We start from the raw sequence: 24,215 nt of genomic DNA, 5'->3' as shown, positions 1-24,215 counted from the left end.
TCTCACTATCTTTCTGACAAGTTTCAAATCTCACAGTTACACTTGGTGGTCCTTAAATACTGAAATAAAAGAGTACAATCATTCAATTACACGTTTTGTTCCTGCATGTGAAAGCAATTACATTAAAATGATGAAATGCATATAATTCAATCCTTTTTCAGAAAAAGAACTCTATGGTTATTGCACAATGGTCCCTCCTCTGATTCCCTGACACTCTGGTGGGAGTCCCTCAAGGCCCAATTCAAGGTTTCCTTTCTACTCTCATTTTATCCCCACTCCCTTGAAGACCGCATCCACTCCCATGGTTTCATCTCCACACGGATGTCTCCCAAAGCTTTCCCTCCCGCCCTGACCTCTCTCCTCCTCCACAACCTCACATTTCCTCCTGCCTTGAAGGGATCCCTACCTACATGTCCCACTAACACGTCAAATTCAACATACCCAAACCCAAATTCCTTATCTGTCCACCAAGCTCTCTCCTCCCCCCGGCCTTCCTCACTACTGTTGGACAACACTACCATTCTCCCTTTCCCAAACCTTGGTGTGATCCTTGACTCATCTCTGTCCTTCAACCCACACATGTAGTCAGTCACCAAATCCTGTCAGTTCGGTCTGCACGGCAACTCTCGACTCCGCTCCTTCCTCTTCATCATCATCATCATCAATCGTATTTATTGAGCGCTTACTATGTGCAGAGCACTGTACTAAGCGCTTGGGAAGTACAAATTGGCAACATATAGAGACAGTCCCTACCCAACAGTGGGCTCACAGTCTAAAAGGGAGAGACAGAGAACAAAACCAAACATACTAACAAAATAAAATAAATAGAATAGATATGTACAAGTAAAATAAATAAATAAATAGAGTAATAAATATGTACAAACATATATATATATATGTATACATATATATATATATATATACAGGTGCTGTGGGGAAGGGAAGGAGGTAAGATGGGGGATGGAGAGGGGGACGAGGGGGAGAGGAAGGAAGGGGCTCAGTCTGGGAAGGCCTCCTGGAGGAGGTGAGCTCTCAGCAGGGCCTTGAAGGGAGGAAGTGAGCTAGCTTGGAGGATGGGCAGAGGGATCCAAACCGTTGCCGCGTTGGTCCGAGTCCTTGTCATATCCCATTTAGAAAACTGCGTCAGCCACCTTGCTGACCTTCTTCTCTATACCTCTCCCCTCTCCAGTCTATATTTTACTCTGCTGCCCATATGATTTTCATTTTTTAAAAAAGCACTCTGTACACATTTCCCTCTCCTCAAATGCTTCCACTGGGTACCTACCCATTTCGGCATCTAGCAGAAACTCCTCACCATCGGCTTTGAGGCTCACCTCTCACCCCGCTACTTCTCCTTGCTCCTCTCCCACTACAACCCAGCCCACACACTCTGCCTTGTTCTCACCATCAACGCCTTGTTTCTGCTCTCACTCGTGCCTAGAATTCCCTCCCCTTTCCATTCATTCATTCATTCATTCAATCGCATTTATTGAGCGCTTACTGTGTGCAGAGCACTGTACTAAGCGCTTGGGAAGTACAATTTGGCAACATATAGAGACGGTCCCTACCCAACAGTGGGCTCACAGTCTAGAAGGGGGAGACAGAGAACAAAGCAAAACATATTAACAGAATAAAATAGAATAAATATGTACAAGTAAAATAAATAAATAAATAAATAGAGTAATAAATACATACAAACATAGGGGAGAACAGGTATTTACTCCCCATTTTACAGCAGGGGTAACTAAAGCACAGAGAAGTGAAGTGACTTGCCCGAAGTCACACAGCTGACAAGTGGCGGAGCCTGGACTAGAACCCATGACCTCTGACTCCCAAGCCCGGGCTATTTCCACTGAGCCACGCTGCTTCTCTTATTGTCCTCTCCCAAGCATTCAGTACAGTGCTCTGCACACAGTAAGCGTGCGACAGATACAACAGAATGAATGAAAAGGCGAGGCTCAGGAGAGGACGGATCGGATGGGATCGACACAGCAGCAACTCATTCTGTTTCACACCCCTACATTCATTCATTCATTCTGAGTGCTTACTGTGTGCAATGCACCGTGCTAATTGCTTGGAGGGCGCTTAGCACACTCAACAAGGGCCAGGGGTGGGGCGGGGGGGGGGGGGGGGGATAGTCAAGTGGAGCGGAGGGGGAAGGAGGCCACCGTCACCAACGCGTCGACAAGACAAAACGTCAAAGAGTGTTACCCACTGTTATGGACACCGCACTCAGGACCGCTCCCAAGTAACCCTGGATGAACTTGGACGTGGGTGAAGGCTTTTCCAGGTGTCAGTCCGCCACTCTTCCCATCTGCAAAGTCCTACGGAATCACGACTTCCCAAGGAAGACTTCCCTGACCCTCTCAACTCCCCACCTCAAGCATTTACCAATATGCTTAGGCCTGTATCCGCCTAAGCCCTTAGGTAACCACTCGATCCCCTATCAATCTATCGATCGATTGCATTTATTGAGCGCTTACAGTGTACTGCGCCTCAGTTCCCTCATCTAGAAAATGGGGATGAAGACTGTGAGCCCCCCGGGGGACAACCTGATCACCTTGTAACCTCCCCCGCGCTTAGAACAGTGCTTTGCACACAGTAAGCGCTTAACAAATACCAACATTATTATTATTATTATTATTACTAAGTGTTGGAGTACAATGCAAGAGAGTTGGTAAACAAATTCCCTACCCACAAGGAATTAAGTATACCGTGGCTTAGCGGGAAAAGCCTGGGCTTTGGAGTCAGAGGTCATGGGTTCAAATCCCAGCTCTGCCACTTGTCAGCTGTGTGACTTCGGGCAAGTCACTTCACTTCTCTGGGACTCAGTTACCTCATCTGTAAAATGAGGATTTAAGACTGTGAACCCCCCGTGGGACAACCAGATCACCTTGTAAACTCCCCAGTGTTTAGAACAGTGCTTTGCACATAGTAAGCGCTTAATAAATGCCATCATCATCATGCTTAGATTCAATTGCTTCCCCTACCTGCAATTTATTTTGATGTCCATCTCCCACGTTACACCGTAAAGTCCTTGATGGTAGGAACAGCTCCACTTACTCTATTGTGTTTTTCCAAACCCTTAGTACACTGCTCTGCACCCAGTAAATGCTCAATAATTATCACAGATTGACTGACCTCGAGAGATCAACCAATCGAGTCCATTGGCTGTAAGCAGGGGAATGACTAAGCCATCTAAAACGGATGGATATGTGGCTTGAATATAACGAAGAAGGGCTACCTGATGCGTGGCAGCTTGCAATAATAATAATAGTAATAATGGCATTTATTAAGCGCTTACTATGTGCAAAGCACGCTGGGGAGGTTACAAGGTGATCAGGTTGTCCCACGGGGGGCTCACAGTCTTCATCCCCATTTTACAGATGAGGTAAGTGAGGCCTCCCTTTGAAGATGCTCCTAGCGTTTCATCACCCTGAGAGTCGAGACGTTATTCCTTTCGATTTGAGTCAGAAGAGTCCTGCTGTTCTTTAATAGGCATCCCAAGCACCAGTATGCTCCCCACTGACTGATATGAACTTTCCCTAGCACTGTCAATTAGGAAAGAGGAAGACGGGGAGAGTGTGTGAGAAGTAAATATATACAAAAGGCCGATTTACACTATTTCCTAAAAAAAAAGCATTAAAAACAAGGCACTTTGTATCATTGGACACATAAAGACACATTGAAAAATCAAAAGGCGAAAGATATTTCCAAGGAAGCGTACTATTTTCTACTGAAAAGAATTCCTTCTATTGACGTATTTTAAAATCAATTCTCTCAAAAGGCTTGGGTTGCATTGTTGCCGAACCACGTTTCAAGGAAATCTAGTGTTACAACACTCTTGTCTTGACTAACACCATATGTAAGCGTACAACCATTGTGTCTAATATCACGCTGAATGCTAGCCAGGCACATATTGTCAGAAAAACGTTCCCGGATCAGCAATAACATTCTACCCGAAACATGTGCCAGGATGACTGACAATATAAATACGGGAATAAATTGGATAACAAAACTGAATAAAACACAGTTATATGCAGACAATTTTCAACGTGCTGCAGATATAATGAATTAATGAAGATCTAGAAAAAATTACAGTCTTAGGGATTTAGTATTGGAATTACCTTTTCCAGTCCATGCTGACAGACCATCAGTGAGTGATATAGCAAACCCAGTACTCAGTTCTTTTTCCCAGAATACTTGCAGAAAATATATTTTGCTGGGTTCAGAGACAAGAGAGATTCTGCTCACTTTTCGTTCCATTTTCAGCCACCTAAAATGACAAAGGACAAAAAAATCAGTGATTGTTCTACTTAAAAGAAGCAGCGTGGCTCAGTGGAAAGAGCCCGGGTTTGGGAGTCAGTGGTCATGGGTTCAAATCCCGGCTCCGCCAATTGTCAGCTGGGCGACTTTGGGCAAGTCACTTCACTTCTCTGTGCCTCAGTTCCCTCATCTGGAAAATGGGGATTAAGACTGTGAGCCCCCCGTGGGACAACCTGATCACCTAGTATCCTCCCCAGCACTTAGAACAGTGCTTTGCACATAGTAAGCGCTTAACAAATGCCATTATTATTATTATTATTATTACACCCCCAAGAGCTTTTCCACTCCCTACTACCTGCCTTGATTTTCCATAGGGATTTCAGGTAGAGAGGTGAAAGTGCTTAATAAATGCAATCATTATTATTATAAAAATATCAAGACATTAATGCCTGGAATATTTTATTCATGCCCCCCTCCCCCTAGTCAGGCCTATAGCACTTATGTACATTTCCATGTACATATTTATTCTATTTATTTATGTTGCTAGTATGTTTGGTTTTGTTCTCTGTCTCCTCCTTTTAGACTGTGAGCCCACTGTTGGGTAGGGACTGTCTCTATATGTTGCCAACTTGTACTTTCCAAGCGCTTAGTACAGTGCTCTGCACACAGTAAGCGCTCAATAAATATGATTGATTGATTGATTGATTATGTCTGTCTCCCCTCTAGACTATACAGTCATTGTGGGCAGGGAACATGTCTACTGATTTTATCCTATTGTACTCTTCCAAGAACTTAGTACAGCGCTTTGCACAAAGTAATCAATAAATACAGTTGATTGCTTGAAGTACTGAATTCTCCATCTGTACCCACAAGAAACTTTACAACTACAACTAATTACAAAATAGCAGAGATGATCTCTATATGTTGCCAAATTGTACTTCCCAAGCGCTTAGTACAGTGCTCTGCACCCAGTAAGCGCTCAATAAATACGATTGATGATGATGATATCAACTGACAGGCAGATAACTCCTGAGTTGGGTTTCACCTCTCTACCTTAACAAATACCATCATTATTATATATGGCATGAATAGGCATCTACACATTTCCTCTGACCTACCCCAAAATCTGAATTCTCAGTTTGACTACTGCCTCAATGTGACACATAAATCGTACAGTATACCATCAAAACAATATAAAGTACAAATTAGTTATATACATTCATCAAGAAATGGAAATCCAATTAGTGGTTACTGCTCGCCAGTGATGATTAAGAGAATATACCATCAACCACTCAATAGAAATTAGAGAGCCTACTGTACTAAGAGACTCTCAGTACAGGAAAACTGGAGACACGATCCCTGCCCTCGAGGAGGTTACTATTAGGCAGGGAAGGAAGACCCGAAATTGAACATCTGCTAGGAGGAAGAAAGAAAGGGGATCTGACCATAAGTTACTGCTTCAGTAACAGTTTATATAAGATATGTACAGAAATACTACTCGAGGTCATTTAACGGTTTATGTGATGCAGAAGTGCTGAAGAGGCCCTAGGGAGAGTATAAAATAGATTAAGAAATTAATCAGAGCAGGCTTCCTAGAGGAGATAATAATAATAATAATAATGATGGTATTTATTAAGCGCTTACTATGTGCAAAGTACTGTTCTAAGCGCTGGGGAGGTTACAAGGTGATCAGGTTGTCCCACATGGGGCTCACAGTCTTTATCCTCGTTTTACAGATGAGGGAACTGAGGCCCAGAGAAGTGAAGCGACTTGCCCAAAGTCACACAGCCGATAAGTGGCGGAGCCGGGATTCAAACCCATGACCCCTGACTCCAAAGCCCGTACTCTTTCCACTGAGCCATGCTGCTTCTCTGATGTGATTTCAGAGGTGCTTTAAAACTGCGAGCCCACTGTTGGGGAGGGACCGTCTCTATATGTTGCCAACCTGTACTTCCCAAGCGCTTAGTGCAGTGCTCTGCACACAGTAAGCGCTCAATAAATACGATTGATTGATTGACTGATTGATTAAAACAAGAGAACTGCGGTCTATCTGACGTGAAGGCGAGTTCCAGGAAGGAAGAAGGACTTCAGCAAGAGGTCGGTGATGGGGGAGACAAGGAAAAGACACAGTGAGTAGATGAGATTGAGAGGAACAAAGAGTTTGAGCTGGGGTGTAGTGGGAGAAGTGAGTTGATGTGGAGATGGAATAGAGCTTATTGAGTGATTTAAGCCAATGGTCAAGAGTTTCTCCTTGGTGCAGAAAGAAATGCGTAAGATTTGGAGGGTTTTGAGAGGGGAGAATGACATTTTAGAAAAATGATCGGACAAGGAGAGTGAAGTATGGATTGGATAGGGTACTGACCAAAGGCAGAGAGAAGGCAAAGGTTTTGGAGTCAGAGGTCATGGGTTCAAATCCCGACTCTGCCAATTGCCAGCTGTGTGACTTTGGGCAAGTCACTTCACTTCGGGCCTCAGTTACCTCAACTGTAAAATGGGGATTAAGACTGGGAGCCCCCCGTGGGACAACCTGATCACCTTGTAACCTCCCCAGCGCTTAGAACAGTGCTTTGCACATAGTAAGTGCTTAATAAATGCTATTATTATTATTATTATTATTATTAACAATGACAGGGCTGATGCAATTAGTCAAGCTAGAATACAACAAGTGCCTGGAGCAGGAGTGGCCATCTGGGTGGAGGAGAAGAGGTGGATCCTGGAAATGTTGTGGAGGAAAAGACAACAGTGTAGCAACAGCCTGCTTATGGGGGTTCATTCATTCATTCATTCAATCGTATTTATTGAGCGCTTACTGTGTGCAGAGCACTGTACTAAGCACTTGGGAAGTACAAGTTTGCAACATGTTTGTACATATTTATTACTCTATTTATTTATTTATTTATTTTTCTTGTATTTATCCATTCTATTTATTTTATTTTGTTAGTATGTTTGGTTTTGTTCTCTGTCTCCCCCTTTTAGACTGTGAGCCCACTGTTGGGTAGGGACTGTCTCTATATGTTGCCAATTTGTACTTCCCAAGCGCTTAGTACAGTGCTCTGCACATAGTAAGCGCTCAATAAATACGATTGATGATGATGATATAGAAATGGTCCCTACCCAACAGCGGGCTCACAGTCTAGAAGGGGGAGACAAACAACAAAACAAAACATATAAACCAAATAAAATAAATAGAATAAATATGTACAAGTAAAACAGAGTAATAAATATGTACAAACATATATACATATATACAGGTGCTGTGGGGAGGGGAAAAGAGAAAGCCCCGCTGAATGCCACAGTTCTGAGCTTTGAAAAGAAGGAGGAATGTAGTATTGTCAAATGTGACGAGAAAGTTAAGTGGAAAGGAAGATTCGGGAGGGAAGATGAGAAGTTCAGTTTGATACCCACTGAATTTAAGGTACAACTGTCCTGGAGGCAGGAGAAAACTCCAGATTTCAAAGGAAGAGAGAAGTCGGGGCTAGAGAGGTACATTTGGGAGTCACCTGCACAGAGACGGTAGTGATATATTAGGCACTAGTTTATAATGAAGGCATTTATTCATTTCAAGGCAATTAAAAGTGTGTATGTTCACAAGTATGGAATGAAATAAGTAATAGTAATGAAATAATGAAATAATTAATGGAATGGAATGGAATTAATGGAATAATGGAATGAAATAATAATAAGTATGGAGAAGCAGGGTGGCTCAGTGGAAAGAGCCCGGGCTTTGGAGTCGGAGGTCAGGAGTTCAAATCCCGGCTCCACCAGTTGTCAGCTGTGTGACTTTGGGCAAGTCACTTAACTTCTCTGGGCCTCAGTTACCTCATCTGTAAAATGGGGATTAAGATTGTGAGCCCCCCGTGGGACAACCTCATCGCCTTGTAACCTCTCCAGCGTTTAGAACAGTGCTTTCCACATAGTAAGCGCTTAGTAAATGCCATCAATAAAAAATAAATAGACAAATCTATAGAGATAGTACATTTTATTCGATGGCACCATTTTTGAAGTAATTTCTGACACCTCCAAAAGTGAACTCTTCACATTTCCACTGAAACCCTGTCTTCCTCCTGAATTTCCCACCACTGTAAAAAGCACCACCAACCTCGCCTGTCTGACAAGCCTGTAACCTTGACATTATCCTAGACCCCCTCTCTCAATCAATCAATCGTATTTATTGAGCGCTTACTGTGTGCAGAGCACTGTACTAAGCGCTTGGGAAGTACAAGTTGGCAACATATAGAGACAGTCCCTACCCAACAGTGGACTCACAGTCTAAAAGGGGGAGACAGAGAGCAAAACCAAACATACTAACAAAATAAAATAAATAGAATAGATTTTATTCTCTCTCATTCAACCCACACACTCAATCTATCACCAAATCCTATCGGTTGTGCCTTCACAATATCGCTAAAATCTGCCCCTTCCTCTCCATCCAAACTGCTGCCACGCTACTCTCAGCATGTATTCTAGCCCACCTTTATTACTGCATCAGCTCCCTTGCTGATGTCCCTGCCTCCTGTCTCTTCCCACTCTATTCCATACTTCACTCGGCTACCCAGATCACTTTTCTACAGAACCGTTCGGTCAATGTTTCCCCACTTCGCTTCACATACAAAATCCTTACCATCAGCTTTAAAGCACTCAATCACCTTGTCCCCTCTTACTTCACCCCCCTGATTTCTTACTACAACCCAGTCTTCACACTTTTCTCCACTAATGCCAACCTACTCACTGTACCTCAATCTCATCTTATCTCGCCACCGACCCCTCGATCACATCCTGCCTGTAGCCTCGAACTCCCTCCCTCTTCAGACCCAACAGATGTTCACTCTCCCTACCTTCAAAGCCTTAAAAACACCTCCTCCAAGAGGCCTTCCCCAACTAAACCCTCAGTTCCTCTTCTCCCACCCCTCTGCATCACCCTTGCACTCAAATTTTGCACCTTTTCATTCATTCATTCATGTCCCCCTTCCCCCAGTCAGCCCTATAGCACTTATGTACATATCCATGTACATACGTCTGCATCCCCTCTAGACTGTACAGTCATTGTGGGGATGACTGTACATATTTATTACTCTATTTATTTATTTATTTATTTTACTTGTACATTTCTATCCTATTTATTTTATTTTGTTGGTATGTTTGGTTCTGTTCTCTGTCTCCCCCTTTTAGACTGTGAGCCCACTGTTGGGTAAGGACTGTCTCTATGTGTTGCCAATTTGTACTTCCCAAGCGCTTAGTACAGTGCTCTGCACATAGTAAGCGCTCAATAAATACGATTGATTGATTGATTGATTGTGGGCAGGGAACATGTCTACTGATTATATCCTATTGTACTCTTCCAAGAACTTAGTACAGCGCTTTGCACAAAGTAATCAATAAATACAGTTGACTGCTTGAAGTACTGAATTCTCCATTTGTACCCACAAGAAACTTTACAACTACAACTAATTACAAAATAGCAGAGATGATATCAACTGACAGGCAGATAACTCTTGAGTTGGCTTTCACCTCTCTACCCGAAATCCCTATGGGAAAATCAAGGCGGGTAGTAGGGAGTGGAAAAACGTTTAGAGAAAAGTGAGGGTTAGGGAATTATGGACCGAGAAGTGATGAAAGGCAGGCCTAGCAGACGACAGACAAGCTGGATCGTAAGTCTTGGAATAACTAGATCATAATTTCATTTAAACGATCTATTTTTTTTCATTAGTTACTCCATTCCCCAATTCAGGAGCATGAATATTTGCAAAAAGCTTGCACTTCCTCTATAAATTATTTGATAGAATAATATTAAAAATTGCAAAGAGCAGACCCATGCTTAGAGTCCTTTCCAAGAAGACAAGCAGCTCCATCCTGGCACAGACAATCACCAAAGTGAAGTACACTGAGTTCTTCACAAGGGTTGCATTTTTGCAGGATCCCTCATTAAGGAAAACTCTAATCAAAGTCCTCCTCCCGTGCCTGAAGTCGCACACCCATGCACGTAACTGTTTCTTTCAACTACCCCGTGCTGTATCCAGATGGAGATCCACTAGATTGCAAGCTACCTGGGGGCAAGGATCATGCTTACCAACTCTACTGTAATCTTCCGAGTACTTAGTAGGGTGTTCTGTGAACAGTAATCGATCAGTAAATATCACCGATTGAAGGACAACCACTCCTAATTCTACCCGTCTTTCCAGTGAAAATTTATATTCTGGCAGAATTGAGTGGATTAACTAATAAATATTTCCAAGGCTATAAAAAGAACAAGAATGGCTAATCTATCAAAGAGGAATTCAGGATTATTTAGACTATTATTCTCACCTGTCGGCATCATTAAAAGCTTTAATGGTTCTACATAGTACTTCAGTCAATTTCTGTGTGAACATTTTAATTAAGTGGATTGAAAGACTGTGTGTGTGTGTGTCTCTCGATTGACAGTTAATCTTTTCACTGCTATAAAGCTTACAGTTGGAAAAATATAACTTTTGTCTGAGTAAAAAATTTACAATGCTCCTTTGAGCAGTCACTTCTATTGCACTTTCCCAAGTGCTTAGTACACAGTCAATAAATACCTTTGCTGCTAGTACTATTAATCAATCAATCGTATTTATTGAGCACTTACTGTGTGCAGAACACTGTACTAAGCGCTTGGGAAGTACAAGTTGGCAACATATAGAGACAGTCCCTACCCAACAGTGGGCTACTATTGCTTTAAAGAAGAAGAGACGAAATCAACATGAAGCAAGTAAAGGGGTTTAAGACATAGCGACACCGGTAGCAATGAGTTCTAAGCAATAAAACTTAGAAAACTAAATTAAGTCAATAAAGGTAATAGAAATATTTTCATTTTATTGAAATGCTAAACTTAAAAATAATTCCAATTATTCACTTAAGCACACCTATTTTCATTTTCAACTCGATCTTCAATCACCCAAAAAATGTAAGAAATTAAAACCATTCTGAAGCATTTGGTGTTCGGCAGTGGAGAAGAAATCACTGGAAAACTAAATCGTGATGCCAAGGGCTGGGGAAAAAATGGAGTTAATCAACCGTCTATGGATTAGTTGATAGTTATAGTAAAGAAACAATAGGGTATCCAGTCATCCAGGGAACAGCAGTTGCTTCAAATTATGCACTCTTGTCAGTAAGCCAATATCAGCTTGATGAGATTTTACTGGAACAGGCACTGGCCCAAATGTTTATCCATTCTCTAGGCTCTGCGCTTTATAAATGCACCAGCAATTTACTTTATAGCAGAACAATTGTGATTTTTGTAAGCCACCAAGTGCAATCACTTCATTTCCCCAAAGGACGCAGGGAAAATGAGGAAAACAAACTGAGTTTTAGAGTAGGTTGGCCACACTCAATGACTTTAACATAAGCAACATGTGAAGGGGAATGGAAGCAAAAGTCTGTATTCCCTTTCCAAACCCTTCCTCTTATCCCTCTTTTGTCTCACTCATCCTCATCAAGTATTTATTGAGAACAGAAGCGGTGTGGTCCAGTGGATAGAGCACAAACGTGGAAGTCAGAAGGACCCGGGTGCGAGCCCGCTGTTGGGTAGGGACCGTCTCTATATGTTGCCAACTTGTACTTCCCAAGCGCTTAGTCCAGTGCTCTGCACACAGTAAGCGCTCAATAAACACGATTGAATGAATGAATGAATGCTGTGCGACCTCAAGCAAGTCATTTGACTCCTCTGTACCTCAGTTATCTCATTTGTAAAATGGGGAGCGAGACTGCGAGCTCCGTGTGGGACATGGGCTGTGTCCGACTCGGTCACCTTGCATCTATTCCAGCGCTTAGTACAGTAAAGTGCTGCCTTTACAGTGCCGTGCTTCGCACATAATAATAATAATCATAACATTCATTCATTCAATCATATTTACTGAGCACTTACTGTGTGCAGAACACTGTACTAAGCGCTTGGGAAGTTACAAGTTGGCAACATATAGAGACGGTCCCTACCGAACGGGCTAAAAACGATGGCATTCGTTAAGCACTTACTATGTGTGAAACACTGTTCTAAGCGCTGGGGCGGGGGGATACAAGGTGATCAGGTTGTCCCACGTGGGGCTCACAGTCTTCATCCCCATTTTACAGAGGAGGGAACTGAGGCCCAGAGAAGTTAAGTGACTTGCCCAAAGTCACACAGCTGACAAGCGGCAGGGGGGGGATTAGAACCCACGACCTCTGGCACCTAAGCTCTTAAAATCCACTGTGCGACGCTGCTTCTCCGCATGGTAAGCACGTAATAAATAGCATTTTTTTAAAAAAAAAAACAAAAAACTTTCCTGGTGCCTAGGCCCAGAATACTAAGGCTCTTCATTTTTACCCCTTCATTCACAGAAAGACAGTCACTAACTTTGGTGGATGAATAAGGAAGATCTGTGGAAGATTTTGTGGAAGATCTGCAGATCTTCCTGTTACACCGTGCAGGCTTCCAAGCCCACGTCGTCACTAAAGTAGGAGTTTCAGCATGAAAAATTCACATTGTAGACCCACTCCATTCTATTCATGCAGTCCATTCCTAAAGCTCCATCAACTAGAAATTCAGCAATTACCATAATTTCACACCTATAAGACACACATTTTCTGAGGGGTAAAAAAACCCATTAAGTCGAGCTCCCGTGAGGCACACGATGTAGAACGACAGTATGAAACGCTGATGACAAATAAATGACTTTTCCCCCTAAGTAAAAATCCCCCGCTGCACCTAGCCAGAAGATCGGACCTCTTCTGTAACTGCACTTCTGTTAAGTATTAAGCTTTCTGTTTGAAAGACAAAAAGGCATATCCTTAACAAACTACATATAAACGAACCTTCAATAAAGAGAAGATGGCATATGAAACTGTACTGAACCTTCATGGAATGAAGTTTCAAGAAGCCGTCATTTCTTGAAATGAGTCAATCTGTATCTTTGATTTTAAACCCTACGTGCATTAAAAAATATCTGTACAAAGCAGTACACAGAAGCATGGGTTTGGTGGCAGAAAGCTTAGAACAGTGCTTCGCACGTAGTAAGTGCTTAACAAATGCCGTCATTATTATTATTATTACCCTAATTTACAAGCTTAAGTCACAGACAAATCTAAAATGTTTCTAATTAAATTCCAGGCTTTCGTGCCATTCTTTAGCCTTACAGAGTGAAAAAGTAAAGAACTCTTTCCTTAAGAATAAAGAACCTATCAACATATTGAAACAATTTAGCCAAGATAGGTAGTTCAGCAATACCCAAAACATTTCACTTGACCTCTGATTTTCCTGCTTTAACTTCCAACAGTTGTTCAACAATTTCAGCTAGGACAAGCAAAACAGTTTAGTTTGGACCACAAGGAAGCCTCTTTGTTCGCTTTTCTTTGATCTTAATTCTAAAATGTTTTTCTCATTTGGTCCCGATTTCCTTCTCCATCAATTAATCAATGCACCACTGTGTAGTACACTACCCTGATGTCTCACCATACTTCATTTTGAAAATTACTGGAAACTGCATGTTACTCAATTACTCTTTCCTTTTCCATTCAATTCAATTACAGAAGGGTGTGCTTAGTAATTTGTACTTCCCAAGCGCTTAGTACAGTGCTGTATTTATTTATTTTACTTGTACATATCTATTCTATCTATTTTATTTTGTTAGTATGTTTGGTTTTGTTCTCTGTCTCCCCCTTTTAGACTGTGAGCCCACTGTTGGGTAGGGACTGTCTCTATACGTTGCCAATTTGTACTTCCCAAGCGCTTAGCACAGTGCTCTGCACATAGTAAGCGCTCAATAAATATGATTGATGATGATGATGATGATGATGCTCTGCACACAGTAAGTGCTCAATAAATACGATTGATCGATTGATTGATTAGTCAACAACAATAAAATCAAGGGGGAGGCTTTCACTGTACCAAACTGAGATCCTAGGTTAGCTAAGCAAAATTCAACAGTTGTTAAATCAAATCACTAATAAGATAAGCAATTAATAGTGTCTAAAGGAGATAGAGCAGCTCTTCCTAAGAATAAAATTCAAAATACGACGATTTAAAAATGAAGGAAAACAAGGGCTTTGGGACTGGGAGAAGCAGCAGGGCTCAGTGGAAAGAGTACGGGCTCGGGAGCCTGAGGTCATGGGTTCTAATCCCGGCTCCGCCAATTGTCTGCTGTGTGACCTTGGGCAAGTCACTTAAATTCTCTGAGCCCATCTGTAAAATGGGGATTAAGACTGGGAGCCCCACGTGGGACAATCTGATCACCTTGTATCCCCCCACAGTGTGTAGAACAGTGCTTCACACATAGTAAGTGCTTAACAAATGCTGTTATTATTATTATCATTATAAAGAACAAAGGGAGCAAGTCAGGGTGACGACAAAGGGCGGGATGAGGAAAAGTGGGGCTGAATCTGGGAGGGCTTCTTGGAGGAGATCTGCCTTCAATAAGGCTTTGAATCAATCAATCAATCAATCGTATTTATTGAGAGCTTACTGTATGCAGAGCACTGTACTAAGCGCTTGGGAAGTACAAACTGGCAATACATAGAGACAGTCCCTACCCAACAGTGGGCTCACAGTCTAAAAGGGGGAGACAGACAACAAAACCAAACATACTAACAAAATAAAATGAACAGAATAGATATGTACAGGCAAAATAAATAAATAAATAGAGTAATAAATATGTACAAACATACATACATATATACAGGTATACAGGCAGTGCAGAGCACTGTACTGAGAGTTTGGGAGAGTACCACACAATCAATCAATCAATCGTATTTATTGAGCGCTTACTGTGTGCAGAGCACTGTACTAAGCACTTGGGAAGTCCAAGTTGGCAACATATAGAGACAGTCCCTACCCAACAGTGGGCTCACAGTCTAAAAGGGGGAGACAGACAACAAAACCAAACATACTAACAAAATAAAATGAATAGAATAGATATGTACAGGTAAAATAGAGTAATAAATATGTAAAAGCATATATACATACATACAAGTGCTGTGGGGAAGGGAAGGAGGTAAGATGGGGGGATGGAGAGGGGGATGAGGGGGAGAGGAAGGAAGGGGCTCAGTCTGGGAATCAATCAATCGTATTTATTGAGCGCTTACTGTGTGCAGAGCACTGTACTAAGCGCTTGGGAAGTACAAGTTGGCAACATATAGAGACAGTCCCTACCCAACAGTGGGCTCACAGTCTAAAAGGGGGAGACAGTGGGAAGGCCTCCTGGAGGAGGTGAGCTCTCAGTAGGGCCTTGAAGACACACAAACACACTCTCTCTCTCTCGCCACAGACAGACGGAGATAGACCAAACGAGTTTCCATGGCTCCACCAACCCTTCACTGTTTGCCCTTGGGCAAATCAAATATGATTGACTGAATGAATGAATGAATGAATGAACTCCGCCGAATCTGAGGAGGGAGGGCGTTCCAGGCCAGAGGTAGGACGTGGGCTGGGGGTCGGCAATAAGACGGACGAGACTGAGGCACGGTGAGGAGGTTAGCACTAGGAGGGAAGTTGTGCGGTCTGGGTTGTAGAAGGACAGAATTGTATATATGTATATGTTTGTACATTTTTTTTACTCTATTTATTTATTGATTTAATTTATCTGTACATATCTATTCTATTTATTTTGTTAGTATGTTTGGTTTTGTTCTCTGTCTCCCCCTTTTAGACTGTGAGCCCGCTGTTGGGTAGGGCCTGTCTCTATATGTTGCCAATTTGTACTTCCCAAGCGCTTAGTACAGTGCTCTGCACATAGTAAGCGCTCAATAAATACGATTGATGATGATGACAGAAGCCAGCTGAGGTAGGAGGGAGCAACGCGGTAAAGTGTTTTAAAGCCAACGGTGAGGAGTTTTTGTTTGATGCAGAGGTACCACTTACCAATCATCAGTACCACTTGTGTACGCACCCCTACCATCCAAGGCACTTATAAAGATTTGCATATTCATTCATTCAGTCGTATTTATTGAGCGCTTACTGGGTGCAGACCACTGTACTAAGTGCTTGGAAAGTACAATGCAGCAATAGAGACAATCCCTGCCCGCATCAATATACGTGCTTTTGAATTGTATGTTCAATTACCTGTCTCTCTAGGTTGCCAACTTGGACTTCCCAAGCGCTTAGTACAGTACTCTGCACACAGTAAGCGCTCAATAAATACGATTGAATGAATGAAAGGTGGGTGGGCAACCACTGGAGTTGTCTGAGGATGGAGGTGACATGTCCCGAACATTTCTGTTGAAAAATGATCCGGGCAGCAGAGCGAAGTATGGCCTGGAGTGGGGAGAGACAGGAGATCAGCCAATGCAGCAATCCAGATGGGATAGGATGAGTGATTGTTTTAACGTGGTAGCAGAAGGGATGGAGAGGAAAGGGTGTATTTTAGTGAAGTTGTGAAGGTAGGATGGACAGAATTTGGTAGTGGATTGAATATGTGGGTTGAATGAGAGAGGAGTCAGGGGTGACGCCAAGGTTACGGCCTTCCAGAATTTTAGACTGCTTGCGTTTAAGAATTACTTCTTCAAATTTTCTACTGCCGTGACTGCAAAAATGAATGTAATTCAATTTTGAAGGTTGTGGTATGTACCTTGACCGTGTTTTCCTACTAGAGGAGATACGTAAGGAGTAGCTTTTGGTAAAGTAAGACCATCTCTATATGTTGCCAACTTGTACTTCCCAAGCGCTTAGTATAGTGCTCTGCACACAGTAAGCACTCAATAAATACGATTGAATGAATGAATGAATGAACATACACTCCAAATGCTGGTTTACACATTCAGTTTTTCACGTACTTAAGAGTCAAGTGACAGTCAAGTCAGCATTACCTAAGTATCTTGGCCGACAGTACCCGGTTTCAACATTTTCTTTATTATCAATGGAGGCTTCTTACAAATCATTTTGTGAAATGCACTATGAAACCATTCTCTTACTGAGGTCAGCCTCTTATTAAACGAACCATACAAAACATCTATGAGTCAGCTTTGGCTGCAACGGAGGGGTCCCCTGAAATGTCTTTCACGATCAGTCAGGCTGTCTCAGTGGTCTCTGCTTTCACCAGCTCAGTAAATGAGAGCAGTCAGTCTTCGTTTTGAGCCTTAGATAACTTGCAGGAGAAGAAAAAAATTTAAAAAAAAGATTCAGAAGGACTGATTGATTAGGGCCATAAGAAAGACAGTGTTTTGTTTCTGAGGTCACTAAGGGTCACACCACGTATCAGCACCTCACCCTGTCAGAGGCAGGATCTGAGACAAGCCTGCAGGTGGGAACAGTTGAGTCCCACCCCAAATTTATAAATCAGTAGCTTTATTGAGAGCCCGGAACAGTGGAGGATTGAGTAGCTTATCTTTAGCACTTTGTGTCTTTGGTGCTTGGCTACTCTTTCATAAGGGACATCAGCTGTTGGCTGGTATGCAATTGATGGGGCACTACACTGTGAACAAACACCTTCCACACCAGCTCCTGAATAAACAAGCCACTTTTAAAATTAAGTTTACAAAGAATGTTGTATGTCCCATTGGATAGTGATAAGTCACAGAGGAGAAGCCAACTCTTCTTACGACACAGTTATCATTGATAACATCGTTTCTGAACTTGAGCATTTGGGATTTTCTTTGTGGGGAGTAATGGCCCTTTTGCGAATTGCCTTTCCTGCAGGTGTTTTAAGATTTTCCCGTTATGCAAAAGATGCCGACTTACACATTAGACAGCTAACTGCATGTTTCTAATGGGATCAATTAACTTAAGTGCTCCCTGGTTGAGAAAAGTAGGCTGATAGCTAAAGTGATTTCGGAATAAAAGATTAGCACCCAGAGTATGCTGTTAATAGCCTGTAATTAGAAGCCTGGTGACACTGTTTAGTTTGACCTTAGTTTAAATAAAGAGAAAAAGAAATGGGGGGGGGGGGCAGGGACAGAGGCATTTGAATCGCAAAACAGAATGGGGGTGATTTATCTTCTGTTTTTGAGTTATTTGCTCACCTGGTAAAATGTGAGCATTGAGACGGTGTTGTTACGGAAACACAAATGGTTTAAAATTCATAACTTTCTCATTTAGCAAATGTACACACAAGTAATCAGTCGGGAAAGTTTATTGTTCAAAAAAAAGTGCTTCCTTACTTGTTAGGGTTTTGTTGAAATTAGAAAAAAAGAAAGCAAAAATCGATCACCTTCACGCTTCCACCAATATTATATAAGGATGGTCTAACATCAATTTTTAAAATTTTTATCATAGACTACTTCTGTTTAACGGGTCAGTGGAAACCCTAGGCTTGTTTGAAAGTCTCCAGAAATTTGAAAACCTTGAAAAAAGCTTTGAAATTCAATTTGCCTCTGCCTTTCCAAACCTATACACTTGCAGATAGTGTGACAACCACCAAAGCCAGAGGAAATTCAGAGTTCTTCTACACCACTTTTTACAAGTTGAAATTTTCCAATCTTTGAGAAAAAGTAATAACATATATTGTAGAATACTTCTACAGCACTGCTAAAATAATCTAAAATCCTTTATTTTGGAAATTGTGTTAAAGATATAACTCCAGCTGCCAAAAATGGAGGGCTGAGCAATATATATCAATAAGAATGTTGATACTGTATATTTATCATTTTAGATAATATATAATTCTATTAAATTGGCATAACATTATGTCATCAATTCTCCACTCTACGATTCCAAATATTTTAAAAAACTGTTTTCAGTCAGCCTAGGGTCACATTTCTCTCTTCCCTTTCCTGTTTTCAGAAGATGGGGGTCACTAAAAATTAAAAAAAAAAAAGGCTAGAAGGTAATAAACCAACAGCTAAACCTCTCTCTCCTAGAGTATATTGTCAAAAATGGAGTTATCTATCAAAAAGTTAGAGTCACAGATCTCGTTCCAGCTTTTACTAACTCCTAAATGACATTTTGTATATATGTATATATGTTTGTACATATTTATTACTCTATTTATTTTACTTGTACATATCTATTCTATTTATTTTATTTTGTTAATATGTTTGGTTTTGTTCTCTGTCTCCCCCTTCTAGACTGTGAGCCCGCTGTTGGGTAGGGACTGTCTCTATATGTTGCCAACTTGTACTTCCCAAGCGCTTAGTACAGTGCTCTGCACACAGTAAGCGCTCAATAAATACGATTGATTGATTGATTGATTGATTTTGAGTCCACAAGAACACCCACATCCAAAGGTTACGGCTTCCTTTTAGCTCCGTCTAGCCACTGCAGTAAGGTGGGTGTCGCCTCAACATTTTGCCCAATGATTTTTCCAAGCTTTCTCCACGGATACTTTAGTTCTAATTAGAGAATTCCAAATGAGACTGACACTTTTCAGGAGGAAAGGAAAACACACTAGATAACACCTGAACTATCATTAATCGAGGTTTTCTTCCTCCTACAGTTCTTTGTCCCCACCTCCACTTTAATGTCAGGACAGTGAGGAAGTTCCTGAGAGACACAAAGAACCAGTCATCATCATCATCATCATCATCATCATCATCATCATCAATCGTATTTATTGAGCGCTTACTATGTGCAGAGTACTGCACTAAGCGCTTGGGAAGTACAAATTGGCAACATATAGAGACAGTCCCTACCCAACAGTGGGCTCACTGTCTAAAAGGGGGAGACAGAGAACAAAACCAAACATACTAACAAAATAAAATAAATAGAATAGATATGTACAAACAAAATAAATAAATAAATAAATAGAGTAATAAATATGTACAAACATATATACATCCAAAAACGAGAAGGCCAAAAGGGCTATCAGATTTCTTGTCTGATTGAAAGATATTGCAAAATCGAAACGCCATTAAGAAGGCTCACATGGAGAAAGGAATAGTCACTTCCTACTTAACTGAATTTACAGAGTGCTTAGTGGTTTGAGTGCTATACTTCTTTTCAAGTGCTTAGTACAGTGCTCTGCACACAGTAGGCGCTCAGTAAATACGATTGAATGAATCTGCCTTCAATCCAATGGCTTACAGAGGGAGGCTGACCAAAGTTAGAGATGCAAGAATCAATTACTCTCTCCATCTTTCAAAGCCTTGTTGAAGGCACATCTCCTCCAAGAGGCCCTCCTTGACTAAGCCTTCCTTTCCTCTTCTCCCACTCCTTTCTGTGTCTCTCAGACTAGCTCCTTTAGTCATTCCCCCCTCCCAGCCCCACAGTACATATCCCTAATTTATTTATTTATACTAATGTCTGTCTTCCCTTCTGGACTGTAAGCCCCTTGTAGGCAGGGAATGTGTACATATCCGTAATTTATTTATTTATACTAATTCATTCATTCATCCAATCGTATTTATTGAGCGCTTACTGTGTGCAGAGCACCGTACTAAGCGCTTGGGAAGTACAAGTTGGAGACATACAGAGACAGTCCCTACCCAACAGTGGGCTCACAGTCTAGAAGGGGGAGACCTAAGAAGGGGAAGCCCTAAGTCTGGTCCCACAGAGGGTTCAGTTCTTCACTCGTAACCCTGGAGGGTGGGTGACAATAATAATAACGAGGATAATAATGATTAAGTGTCATGCACTGCACTAGGCGCAGGGGTAGATTCAAGTTAATCAGGTTGGACACAGTCCCTGCCCGACATAGGGCTCGCAGTCTAAGTAATAGAGAGAACAGGTATTGAATCCCCATTTTACCCGAGTTCAACTAATGCCTGTCTCTCCTTCTAGACTGTAAGCTCCTTGTAGGCAGGGAATGTGTCTTCCAACTCTGTTGTACTGCACTCTCCCAAGAGCCTAGTATTCATTCATTCATTCAATCGCATTTATTGAGCGCTTGCTGTGTGCAGAGCACTGTACTAAGCGCTTGGGAAGTACAAATTGGCAACATGGAGTTCTGCACATGCTAAGTGCTCAATAAATTCCACTGATCGATTGCACTCGTCTACATATAGCCAACACAACATAAATAGCAAGTGCTGTTACTCCTAATTCTGAGCATTATATTCACCCTCCAGCCAGCCCCAAAACATTTATGTACACTTATGTATTTATTGCACTCTTCGACATATAGCCAACACATCATAAATAGCAAGTGTTGTTACTCCTAATTCTGAGCATTATATTCACCCTCCAGTCAGCCCCAAAACATTTATGTACATAATCATGGTTTATTTTAATGTTTGTCTCCCCTCTAGACTGTAAGCTTCTTAATAATAATAATAATGTTGGTATTTGTTAAGCGCTTACGATGTGCCAAGCGCTGTTCTAAGCGCTGGGGTAGGTGCAAGGAAATCAGGTTGTCCCACGTGGGGCTCACAGTCTTCATCCTCATTTTACAGAGGGCCAGAGAAGTTAAGTGACCTGCCCAAGGTCACACAGCAGACAAGTGGCGGAGCCAGGATTAGAACCCACGACCTCTGACTCCTAAGCCCAAGCTCTTTCCACTAAGCCATGCTGCTTTTTGCTTCTTGTGGGCAGGGAACGCATCTGCATCAGCAGAGAAGCAGCGTGGCTCAGTGGAAAGAGCCCGGGCTTTGGAGTCAGAGGTCATGGGTTCGAATCCCGGCTCTGCCACATGTCTGCTGTGTGACCTTGGGCAAGTCACTTAACTTCTCTGAGCCTCAGTTACCTCATCTGTAAAATGGGGATTGACTGAGAGTCCCACGTGGGACAACCTGATCACCTTGTAACCTCCCCAGCGCTTAGAACAGTGCTTTGCACATAGTGAGCGCTTAACAAATGCCATCATCATTATTATAATTATCTATCACTTCTGTTGTATTGAACTCTCCCAAGCACTTAGAGTGCTCTGCATACAGTAATCACTCAATCAATCCCCGAGGGATTCATTCAATCGTATTTATTGAGCGTTTACTGTGCGCAGAGCACTGTACTAAGCGCTTGGGAAGTACACGATGGCAACGTATAGAGACGGTCCCTACCCAACAACGGGCTCACAGTCGAGAGTGATGACAAAGATTGGAGGGTTGTCTAGAGTCAAGGCTGAAGAGGAGGAGAGAATTCTGCGACCGGAGAGAGGAATAAAAACAGGAGAATATTAAAAGAAGGTGCTATAACTGGAAGGAGAGGAGAGATGTTAAATAGGAAGGAGAAAAGGGATGAGAGAAAGGGGCCACACCAGTGGAATATTTCTCCCAGGGGATACACACCCCACATACCGGGCCTCCACTGCACCCTTGGCGGGGAACCTAATCACCCCCAGGACCCTCTTCCCTGAAAAAAGTCACTTGTCATGTGTCCCGGTGGAATGGGAATATCACCACACAACACACAATCACACACACACATACACACCCTCCCTTAGAAACCTTTTTAGATAAGTCAAAACTCATTCATGCGATGGGTATTTATTTATTCAGCCCTGCACTAATAATAATAATAATAATAATGGCATTTATTAAGCGCTTACTACGTCCAAAGCACTGTTCTAAGCGCTGGGGAGTTTACAGGGTGATCAGGTTGTCCCACGGGGGGCTCGCAGTCTTAATCCCCATTTACAGATGAGGTAACTGAGGCCCAGAGAAGTTAAAGTGACTTGCCCAAAGTCACACAGCTGACCAGTGGCGGAGCCGGGATTTGAACCCATGACCTCTGACTCCAAAGCCCGGGCTCTTTCCACTGAGCCACGCTGCTTCTCTAAGCACTGGGGAAGAATCCAATAAAGTGTAAAGAAGACTTGGCCCCTGGCCCGCTGGGCTCAAAATAGTAATAATAATAATAATGGCATTTATTAAGCGCTTACTACGTGCAAAGCACTGTCTAAGCGCTGGGGAGGTTACAAGGTGGTCAGGTTGTCCCACATGGGGCTCACAGTCTTAATCCCCATTTTACAGATGAGGTCACTGAGGTCCCGAGAAGTGAAGTGACTTGCCTAAAGTCACACAAATGACAATTGGCGGAGTCAGGATTTGAACCCATGACCTCTGACTCCAAAGCCCGGGCTCTTTCCACTGAGCCATGCTGTTTGGGAGCATACAGTGGATTAAGTAGACACAATCCTCAAAGAATTTACAATCTACCAGGGGAGACAAACACTAGACTAAATTTCAGGTAGGAGAAATCGATCAATCAATCCATCAATCAATCAATCGTATTTATTGAGCGCTTACTGTGTGCAGAGCACTGTCCTAAGCACTTGGGAAGTCCAAGTTGGCAACATATAGAGACGGTCCCAACCCAACAGTGGGCTCACAGTCTAAAAGAAACAACTGACTATACACAAGTGAACAGAAGGAGTGTGAGGAGGGAAGAGACTCGAGTTTTAACTTCATCCCGGCCTCCGCCACTGAAACAGGGACCGTTGTTGGGCTGCCCTGCTGCTCTCTTGGCGACATCGTTCAATCGGTCACTCGGCAGCATTTATTGAGTGCTTACTGTGTGCAGAGCACTGCACTAAGTGCTTGGGAAAGTACAATCAAATACAGCTGGTAGACATGATCCCAGTCCACAAGGAGATTTCAGTCTAGAGGGGTTGCCGATAATAATGATAATGATAATAGTAAAAGCATTTGTTAAGCACCTACTGTGTGCCGAGCACTATTCTAAGCGCTGGGGTAGATACGAGGCCATCGGGTTGTCCCACGGAGGCTCACAGTCTTAATCAATCAATAAATCAATCATATTTATTGAGCACTTACTGTGTGCAGAGCACTGTACTAGGCGCTTGGGAAGTCCAAGTTGGCAACATATAGAGACAGTCCCTACCCAACAGTGGGCTCACAGTCTAGAAGGGGGAGACAGAGAACAAAACATATTAACAAAATAAAATAAATAGAATAAAATATGTACAAGTAAAATAAATAGAGTAATAAATACGTGCAAACATACATAGATACTAAGCCTTCCTTTTCTCTTCTCCCACTCCTTTCTTTTTCTCCCAGACTGGTTCCTTTATTCATTCCCCCAGTGAAGTAACTGAGGCACAGAGAAGTCAAGCGACTTGCCCAAGGTCGCACAGCTGACAAGTGGTGGAGGTGGGATTAGAAGCCACGACTCCTGACTCCCAAGCCACCCCGCCGCG

General features: G+C 42.3%; 1 protein-coding gene across 2 annotated transcripts in view; it reads right to left on the bottom strand.

The window, feature by feature from the left end:
- Positions 1-24,215, bottom strand: part of XRCC4 (X-ray repair cross complementing 4) — a 273,201-nt gene that overhangs the window by 230,849 nt on the left and 18,137 nt on the right. For both annotated transcript variants that reach the window (XM_038765724.1, XM_038765723.1), the window contains exon 2: positions 4,128-4,276. In XM_038765724.1, the coding sequence (XP_038621652.1) occupies positions 4,128-4,266 (139 nt within the window). In that variant the 5' untranslated portion in view covers positions 4,267-4,276. The remainder of the gene's footprint in view (positions 1-4,127; positions 4,277-24,215) is intronic.

Source organism: Tachyglossus aculeatus, chromosome 23, assembly GCF_015852505.1.
Source record: "Tachyglossus aculeatus isolate mTacAcu1 chromosome 23, mTacAcu1.pri, whole genome shotgun sequence".
Lineage (NCBI taxonomy): Eukaryota > Metazoa > Chordata > Mammalia > Monotremata > Tachyglossidae > Tachyglossus > Tachyglossus aculeatus.
This window is presented reverse-complemented; position numbering and strand designations above follow the sequence as displayed.